Raw genomic sequence first — 10,000 nt, 5'->3', positions numbered from 1 at the left:
GGACAGAGTTCAGATAAACTGCCTGAGGTCAATAACACAAAGAACAAACTCAACTAAATAAACGTGCACACAAAAGTGTGTATAAAGACTACACTCCAGTCCAAACATGTGAAAACTGGAGTCTACTCAAACACACTTCCCTTCCTGGTGGAGATTCTCTCTGAAATTCTGAATGGAGAAAGAGAATAAACGGTTGATGATAAGCATGTAGATTGATGCAGCTAATGCTATGCTAATGCTAATGGTTCTGTGTTTTGTCTGCAGTTTGGAGATGGAGCTGGAGTTGCAGTTCCAACTCCAACTGTTCCTGTTCTACCTTCTTACACCACACCCCAAATCAGCCACACAGGTAAAGACACGTCCCACATCTCCAACACCACCTTCACACTGCTCAGGGTTCAACAGCTCCCCTCTAGCTTGATGCTGACTGGGGGAACATACGTGTAACCTGAGTGAGAACTCGTCCTCTCAGAATAGTTACACGAGTCAGAAATCAGACGGTTTCTTCTGGTGGTGAAATTTAAGTTTGCTTCTAAGCCCTTCAGGCACATTAATATCATTACTTTGGTGTTTTCACCAAACCCACTCAAGTTTCCTGGCGCATTAGTCAAGGCTTCTCCTGTCCGGTCCTTCAGGGAATCCTGACAGGCCACATTTTTGCTTTTTGTTCAGTTTCCCAGCACACCTGTATCAGGTATTCAGTGTTCTTAACAGTTCCAGGTGTGTTATGAGGCACAATGGAAAGTGTGAAACTCTGTGATTGCTATTGTAGAAGTGTTTTCTTAATGATGACTCATCTTCAACTACGCATTTGCAGCATTTTTTATATTCCTTCTTTAGTCAACACACCCAATCACAGGAGATCAAAACTAAAGCATCCAGCAGATTTCCATCAATGAGCTAAGCAGTTGCTGATATTTTGTTTCTGCATCTTCAGGGAATACAGAACGTCTATCAAATGGAAGTGCCATCTCAGCAGATGACATTGAAGATGGACAGATTCTGATCCCTCCTCCACCGACCATTGCACCTCCACCTCCACCTCCCCAGTTCATCCCTCCATCACCTGGATATTCCTCTACTCCATCAGCATTCTTTGAAGAAACATATTTGCCTGTAGATCTCTCTACTCTACAGCCACCTTCAATGCCTCCTCCTAAGCCACCTTCATTAGGAACACCAGAAGATGTAAATCCGTCTGCATTAAGGCCTCCACCTATGGCTCCCCCGAAACCCCCAAGTTATCAAATGTCTACAAACTCACCTGAAGACATTCCAGAATGCCCTAAATTTACCCCTCCACTGCCCCCAACAGAGCAGGTCCAACCTCCTACAACCAAAATGCAAAAGATGCCTCCTCCCAAGCCAACTAGGTTCTCATCCATCTCCAATTTTGAGCTGCCTCCATCTGACTATGCTACCCCATCTTTTACACCCTCAGGAAGGCCAGCTTCTAGCTTTATCTCCCAGAACACAGGAAAACTGTATAGTGTACCAAAAACAACAAATATCTCTGGCCAATCAGAAAGAGACAAAATGGCAGTTGGAGTTCAGGTTAATGGAAATAAACCAGCACCTGAAAAGGAAACAAACATACCCCAAAATTTGGTGCCACCTGTAAAGCCAGTGCGGCGCAACAGTTCGGGAAACAAGCTGGACGATAATATACAGGACTTGAAGGAGAACGTGCAGGCGATGCTCCCCAACCAATCTCTAACACCAGTCAGGGTTGTTGATAGCATGGCTTTAACACTACAGACACCACCTGATGTTTCAAATAAGATTGTGACTCCAATAAAAAGTTCTGCCACAGCAGAAAAGCCAACAACCGTGCTGTCAGCTCAGGACATAATTAACTTCACACCTCCAGACCCAATGCAAAGATACAGCCCCTTACTGAACAAGAAGTTACAGAATCTCAAAACCAATGAACCTTCTAAAGGAAAGGAGGCAGCCGCTTCTCCACTTGCCCTGCTGTTGGCAGCTAAGGAACGAGAGAAGCAAAAAGCAGCCCTTTCCAGAGAAAACAGCACCAAGAGCAACACCTCCATAGATTCCACCATGGGAAGCATCCAAATGAGCAACACCAGATCCAACACATTCACTGTGACCCCAAAACCAACTGCATCTTTAGGAAGTATCCATCCCTACACAGAGATCAAACCAAACACTGAGAGCCCAAAGGTTCCTGACTCCAGATCTGAACATTCTGCATCCTCCAGCAGCACTCTGTTCAAAAACCCTGCAAGTATTGTATCCCCGACTTCTCCATCTGATCAGTACAATAGCTTTAACACTGTCTCCTTCATCCCTCCTCCACCTGAATTTGCTAACTCAGATCCAGAAGATGAAGCTCCACCCAATATGCTTCCACCTGACCCACCTGCCAAAAGAACAGACATAATTACATCTCCAAACTCCACCCCCATCACAAATGGACCTGCAAATTTCCCAAGTATTAAATCATACAGCATCAATACACCAATGAATGCTGTCCCTAAAACTCAATTCAAACGACCATCTCCTCCTAAACTTCAGCCTCAAGCTCCACCACCATCTTCTCTTAAACTTCAGCCACCAGCTGCACCAACATCTGTAGCCAAGCTTCAGCCCCCAGCTGCCCCCACATCTGTAGCCAAACTTCAGCCCCAAGCTCTACCCACATCTCCCCCCAAATTTCAGCCCCAAGCTCCACCCACATCTCCCCCCAAATTTCTGCCCCAAGCTCCACCCACATTTCCCCTCAAATTTCTGCCCCAAGCTCCACCCCCATCTCCCCCTAAATTTCAGCCTCAAGCACCACCCCCATCTCTACCCAAAACCCCACCCCAAGCTCCTCCCACTGCTCCTGCCAATCAAGCCACACTGCTCAGCATTCTGCAGAAGAAGATGTTGGAAATGGATCCCAAATTCACTCTGGCACGTGAACCAGACACTGGCGGTGATGAGTGGAGCACCCCTTCCTTCGACGAGGATGTAGGAGGCAGTGCTTCCTTGAACTCCACCCCCAAACCCAAGAGCGCCACAGTGCCTATACAGTCTGCAGGTCTGGACATAAAAGAGCTTGAGAACAAAGTGTCCAAGAAGGCGCAGGCAAAAGCACTAGCAAGGTAAAACACTACAGTCTCTGCCCCCTGCTGTCCATTACCTTTACTGCAATTATAATAACCAGCAGTTTCATTCCGCACACATACATACACAGCTGCATAAGTCATTACTGCTGAGGCTCTTTAGTCCTCCAGATGTTTGTGATGTGTGTTGACATCAGTAAGATGACCGACTATGTTGTAATTTCTTAGCAGCGCTCCGTCAAAGCAGCAGTTTGGGATGACGTTTATGGTGAGACCTGGGACAAAACAACCAATCACACCCATCCCCAAAACCGACTGACCAGCCACACCCCCAGGGAAAGGATACAGTGTTGCATGAGCCTGGACAGGTTCCACACAGAAACTCAGCGTGTGTGTGTGTGTGTGTGTGTGTGTAAGAAAAACCAAACCTGGACCTCTTTTCTCGAGGACACACCCTCAAATTATATCCACATGAAAACAACACACGTATACACATATATAGAATTGCTGGTGTTGGAGGAAATTTATTCTCATGTTTAGTTTGCCATATTTAAACTTTTCAGCTGCAGCAGAAATGAAGACGGAAAACACTTCAGCATAGACGTGTATATTCTAATGGATTTATACTGTTCACACACACCTGGTCGATCTACTGTAGCATAGGAAACAGAATTAATGTATTTGTCTGAGGTTTAATGGCTGTGTTCCAAACCCCACCATCTGGGAAAAGAACCTTCAACATCTTGCTATAGCAGTGTGTGTGTGTGTGTGTGTGTGTGAGCGCGCGCGCGCGCATGTCATTGTAATTCACACGGAAACATTTTCCGCTGAGGAGAAATGAAACAGGAGTGAGAGAGAGTGCTGCAGTCGCACTTTCCTACAACTGAATGAGGGCAAAACGTCCTTGTGTGTTTGTGTGTCTGTACACTATGTATTGTAACTAATAAACTATTACATACCTGTTTGTGTGTGTGTAAGAGAGAATTACTGAAAGGAATGAACACTGCATTTAGTTTGAATGAACACACTTTATTAAACCCAAACAATGGGATGTGGGGCTGTGTGTGTGTGTGTGTGTGTGTGTGTGCGCGCGCGCGCGCGAATTAAGAGCATGTCTCCTGCACATTATGATGGAGGACCTGGTGATCCCACCCTGCAGTGGTCAGAACATCAGAACCTCCTGGAGCCCAACAAACCCCATGCACAAAATCCTGATGTCTACTGTCTCTGTAACTGCACACACACACACACACACACACACACACACACACACACACACACACACACACACATCATTAAAAGCAGCTCATCATGTAAAACAGAACTGACATCTGTAGTTTCCTTCTGAGGTTCTAAATGTGTTCTAAATACACTATCCAGTGCACAACAGTACGTGGGACTCACTCTGGGTCCTGTGTGTGTGTGTGTGTGTGTGTGTGCGCGCACTTACATTTCTCTGAATTCTGTGTTCACTACAGCGACAGTGCAGTCATCACTAACTGAGGCAAGAAGAGGACAACTACACACACACACACACGATTTATATAAATATTTATTGGAATGCACATTTTGTAAAATAAATTTTAAGTGTGTGTGTGTGTGTGTGTACCGGTACCTGTGTGAGGAGAAAGCGAGCTCCGACACTCTGCGTGTGTGTGTGTTCATGGTCTGTGTTTTTCCTGCAGCCTGGAAATCTGTCAGAGTTACTCTGCCTAACTCATCACCTACACACACACACACACACACACACGTACAGAATTTATATATGTTCAACAAAGGAAGTTGTGTAATAGTTGTGTAGCTGTTGTAGTAGCTGTGTAGTTGTGTAGTATCTGTTGTGTAGTAGTGCAGTTGTACCATAGGCGATGGTGCTGGTCTGATTTGGATGCCACACAACAGCAGTCACAGAACAACTGGGAGAAACAACATCTAATACACACAGACACACACACACACACAGAGAAAATAGAGTGACACTGTTTGACACACCTGTAACATCATGGCGAACCAATTGCGTGTGTGTGTGTGTGTGTGTGTGTGTGTGTTTTACCCAAGCGTGAGGCAGGTTTGGATTTTCTACGATCCCACAGCAATAATCGGCCATCCTAACACACACACACACACACACACACACACACACACACAGTTCAGAAGAGAGTCAGTATGATGATAATAGTGGTGGTAATGATGGTGGTGATGGTAATAATAGTGATAATAGTGATGATTGATGATGATGATGATAATGGTGATGGTGGTGGTGACTGTGGCAATAGCGATGTATACCTGAGCACAGGACAGGAACAGTGACTGCTCAGTTGGACTGCAGGACACACAGTTTACTGCCTTGGAGTGTACTGAGAGAGAGAGAGAGAGAGAGAGAGAGAGAGAGAGAGAGAGAGAGAGAGAGAGAGAGAGAGTGTGAGTGAGGGGGGGGAGAGAGAGTGAGAGAGTGAGTGAGTGAGGGGGGGGAGAGAGAGTGAGAGAGGGGGAGAGAGAGAGAGAGTGAGTGAGAGAGGGAGAGAGTGAGGGGGAGAGAAAGAGTGAGTGAGTGAGTGAGAGAGGGAGAGAGTGAGGGGGAGAGAAAGAGTGAGGGGGAGAGAAAGAGTGAGAGAGAGAGAGCGAGTGAGAGAGAGAGTGAGAGAGAGCGAGTGAGAAAGAGAGAGAGAGTGAGTGAGTGAGTGAGTGAGTGAGTGAGGGGGGAGAGAGAGTGAGAGAGAGGGAGAGAGTTAGAGAGAGAGAGGGAGAGAGAGAGAAAGAGAGAGAGAGTGAGTGAGTGAGGGGGGGGAGAGAGAGTGAGAGAGAGGGAGAGAGTTAGAGAGAGAGGGAGAGAGTTAGAGAGAGAGGGGGGGAGAGAGAGAGAGAGAGAGTGAGTGAGAGAGGGAGAGAGTGAGGGGGAGAGAAAGAGTGAGAGAGTGAGAGAGAGAGAGAGTGAGTGAGAGAGAGTGAGAGAGAGAGAGGGGGGGGAGAGTGAGAGTGAGTGAGTGAGTGAGGGGGGGAGAGAGAGTGAGAGTGAGAGAGTTAGAGAGAGAGGGAGAGAGTTAGAGAGAGGGGGGGGAGAGAGAGAGAGTGAGTGAGAGAGAGGGAGAGAGTGAGGGGGAGAGAAAGAGTGAGAGTGAGTGAGTGAGAGAGAGTGAGAGAGAGGGGGGGGAGGGGGAGAGGGGGGGGGAGGGGGAGAGAGGGGGGAGAGGGGGGGGAGGGAGTGAGTGAGTGAGGGGGGGAGAGAGAGAGTGAGTAAGGGGGGGGAGAGAGAGAGAGAGAGAGTGAGATGTGATACTGAGTTGAACTGAAGGTGATCCTGTATGAAAATCAGCATCAAATATCCCTCACACAATCACACACCACCACCACGAGGGGACGTTCTCACCAGTGTAGGTGTTCATCACTGCCTCCTGATTCAGATCCCACACTTTAACCCTGAAACACACACACACACACACACACACACACGGCTCACCTGTTTTAGGAGTGTAATATTTTATCAGGTAAAGATTTATCATGCAGTAAAAATGGCACAATGTGCATGGTGGAGTTAGGAGAATTGTATCCACTAGGGTGCGCTGCCTACACGTGAGCTACACAATGATTGTCACCTTGAAACTCTAAATAGCACCGACATCAGTGATGCACGAGAAACAGTGACCCTAATTAAAGCAGTTAAAAAGCACCACATCTGTCCTTCTGCTGAAAAGATGCCACCGGTTTTCTTACTGCCCTAGAATCTATGGTAGAACGTTGCATGAGACTGGATGAGAAGAACTCCACATTCACAATTCACATGAAAACGGTCATCGTTCTAAAGCTCTCAGACAGATCCACAGAGCTACAGGGGACCCAGGTTTAGATCGATGCCCCACCTGCTGCCTGATCAACACAAATGCATTAGGAACAAATGAAACCACCTCCAGCAGGTTTGTCTGCATTACTAATTGTTCAATAATCTGGACATAATGTACAGATGCAAAAAAAACCCTGTAATTTCCTAAACAAAGCCTACAGCTGTTTGAGTTCAATGTACTTAAGTATAACACTCAGTTTACTTTCCTTCAAGAATAGGTCTCAAATTTCAGCTTCATTTTATCTTGATTTCTTAAAATTCAGTCTTATTTACCAGGCACCAGTTTCAGTGTTTTTCAGTATTTACCTACAGAAGCTTCACTTCACACGTTCAGATGTTTGCGGTTCTTTAGTTGCACATACAATAAAGAAAGTTACAGAAAACTGTTAATGTTTTGAAAATAAATATTGGATTTAAATTAGTTTCATTTTTGACTTTTGTTCAAAATATTGTAATACAAATAGAATCATGAACAAGTTATCTAGATACGAATCGTTCCACCCCTTTACACACCCCCACACACTACCTGCTACACACACACACCCCCACACACTACCTGCTAGACACACACACACCCCCACACACTACCTGCTAGACACACACACACACCCCCACACACTACCTGCTAGACACACACACACCCCCACACACTACCTGCTAGACACACACACACCCCCACACACTACCTGCTAGACACCCCCACACCCCCACACACTACCTGCTAGACACCCCCACACCCCCACACACTACCTGCTAGACACCCCCACACCCCCACACACTACCTGCTACACACACACACCCCCACACTACCTGCTACACACACACACACCCCCACACTACCTGCTAGACACACACACACCCACACACACTACCTGCTAGACACACACACCCACACACACTACCTGCTACACACACACACACCCCCACACACTACCTGCTACACACACACACACCCCCACACACTACCTGCTAGACACACACACACCCCCACACACTACCTGCTAGACACACACACACCCCCACACACTACCTGCTACAAACACACACACCCACACACACTACCTGCTACACACACACACACCCCCACACACTACCTGCTAGACACACACACACCCCCACACACTACCTGCTAGACACACACACACCCCCACACACTACCTGCTACACACACACACACACCCCCACACACTACCTGCTAGACACACACACACCCCCACACACTACCTGCTAGACACACACACACCCCCACAACCTACCTGCTACACACACACACACACACACCCCCACAACCTACCTGCTACACACACACACACACACTACCTGCTACACACACACACACACACACAACCTGCTACACACACACACACACACACACACACACACTACCTGCTACACACACACACACACACACACACACACTACCTGCTACACACACACACACACACACACACACACTACCTGCTACACACACACACACACACACACTACCTGCTACACACACACACACACACACACTACCTGCTACACACACACACACACACACACTACCTGCTACACACACACACACACACACACTACCTGCTACACACACACACACACACACACACTACCTGCTACACACACACACACCCACACACTACCTGCTACACACACACACCCACACACTACCTGCTACACACACACACACCCACACACTACCTGCTACACACACACACACACACACTACCTGCTACACACACACACACACACACCCACACACTACCTGCTACACACACACACACACACACACCCACACACTACCTGCTACACACACACACACACCCACCCACACACTACCTGCTACACACACACACACCCACCCACACACTACCTGCTACACACACACACCCACCCACACACTACCTGCTACACACACACACCCACCCACACACTACCTGCTACACACACACACACCCCCACACACTACCTGCTACACACACACACACCCCCACACACTACCTGCTACACACACACACACCCCCACACACTACCTGCTACACACACACACACCCCCACACACTACCTGCTAGACACACACACACCCCCACACACTACCTGCTAGACACACACACACCCCCACACACTACCTGCTAGACACACACACACCCCCACACACTACCTGCTAGACACACACACACCCCCACACACTACCTGCTAGACACACACACACCCCCACACACTACCTGCTAGACACACACACACCCCCACACACTACCTGCTAGACACACACACACCCCCACACACTACCTGCTAGACACACACACACCCCCACACACTACCTGCTAGACACACACACACCCCCACACACTACCTGCTAGACACCCCCACACCCCCACACACTACCTGCTAGACACCCCCACACCCCCACACACTACCTGCTAGACACCCCCACACCCCCACACACTACCTGCTAGACACCCCCACACCCCCACACACTACCTGCTAGACACCCCCACACCCCCACACACTACCTGCTAGACACCCCCACACCCCCACACACTACCTGCTAGACACCCCCACACCCCCACACACTACCTGCTACACACACACACCCCCACACACTACCTGCTAGACACACACACCCCCACACACTACCTGCTAGACACACACACACCCCCACACACTACCTGCTAGACACACACACACCCCCACACACTACCTGCTAGACACACACACACCCCCACACACTACCTGCTAGACACACACACACCCCCACACACTACCTGCTACACACACACACACACCCACACACTACCTGCTACACACACACACACACCCACACACTACCTGCTACACACACACACACCCCCACACTACCTGCTAGACACACACACACCCCCACACACTACCTGCTACACACACACACACCCACACACACTACCTGCTACACACACACACACCCCCACACACTACCTGCTAGACACACACACACCCCCACAACCTACCTGCTACACACACACACACACACACACACACACACACACACACACACACACACACACACACACTACCTGCTACACACACACACACACACACACACACTACCTGCTACACA

The 10,000-nt window shown here is 48.4% G+C and overlaps 2 protein-coding genes across 5 annotated transcripts in view; one reads left to right on the top strand and one right to left on the bottom strand.

Moving 5' to 3' along the window:
• The window catches only part of LOC310721764 (uncharacterized protein), an 8,847-nt gene extending 4,812 nt beyond the window's left edge, over nucleotides 1–4,035 (top strand). The window contains exons 3-5 of one of the 4 annotated variants that reach the window (XM_083533716.1): nucleotides 265–349; nucleotides 938–3,110; nucleotides 3,300–4,035. In XM_083533716.1, the coding sequence (XP_083389842.1) occupies nucleotides 265–349; nucleotides 938–3,110; nucleotides 3,300–3,390 (2,349 nt within the window). In that variant the 3' untranslated portion in view covers nucleotides 3,391–4,035. The remainder of the gene's footprint in view (nucleotides 1–264; nucleotides 350–937; nucleotides 3,111–3,299) is intronic. The other 3 variants (XM_083533717.1, XM_083533719.1, XM_083533718.1) reach the window with 3 other exon arrangements.
• A 44-nt stretch (nucleotides 4,036–4,079) lies between these two features.
• wdr77 (WD repeat domain 77) overlaps nucleotides 4,080–10,000 on the bottom strand; it is a 17,475-nt gene continuing 11,554 nt past the window's right edge. Inside the window, exons 4-10 of the mRNA XM_083533757.1 lie at nucleotides 6,436–6,485; nucleotides 5,355–5,425; nucleotides 5,122–5,176; nucleotides 4,929–5,000; nucleotides 4,687–4,795; nucleotides 4,522–4,590; nucleotides 4,080–4,304 (exon numbers count right to left, since the gene is read on the bottom strand). Of these exons, the coding sequence (XP_083389883.1) occupies nucleotides 4,175–4,304; nucleotides 4,522–4,590; nucleotides 4,687–4,795; nucleotides 4,929–5,000; nucleotides 5,122–5,176; nucleotides 5,355–5,425; nucleotides 6,436–6,485 (556 nt within the window). The 3' untranslated portion in view covers nucleotides 4,080–4,174. The remainder of the gene's footprint in view (nucleotides 4,305–4,521; nucleotides 4,591–4,686; nucleotides 4,796–4,928; nucleotides 5,001–5,121; nucleotides 5,177–5,354; nucleotides 5,426–6,435; nucleotides 6,486–10,000) is intronic.

The sequence above is a fragment of the Silurus aristotelis genome, assembly GCF_946808225.1.
Source record: "Silurus aristotelis genome assembly, chromosome: 28".
In the NCBI taxonomy this organism is placed as follows: Eukaryota; Metazoa; Chordata; class Actinopteri; order Siluriformes; family Siluridae; genus Silurus; species Silurus aristotelis.
Note: the sequence above shows the minus strand (reverse complement) of the source record. Positions and strands in the feature narration are given on the sequence as shown.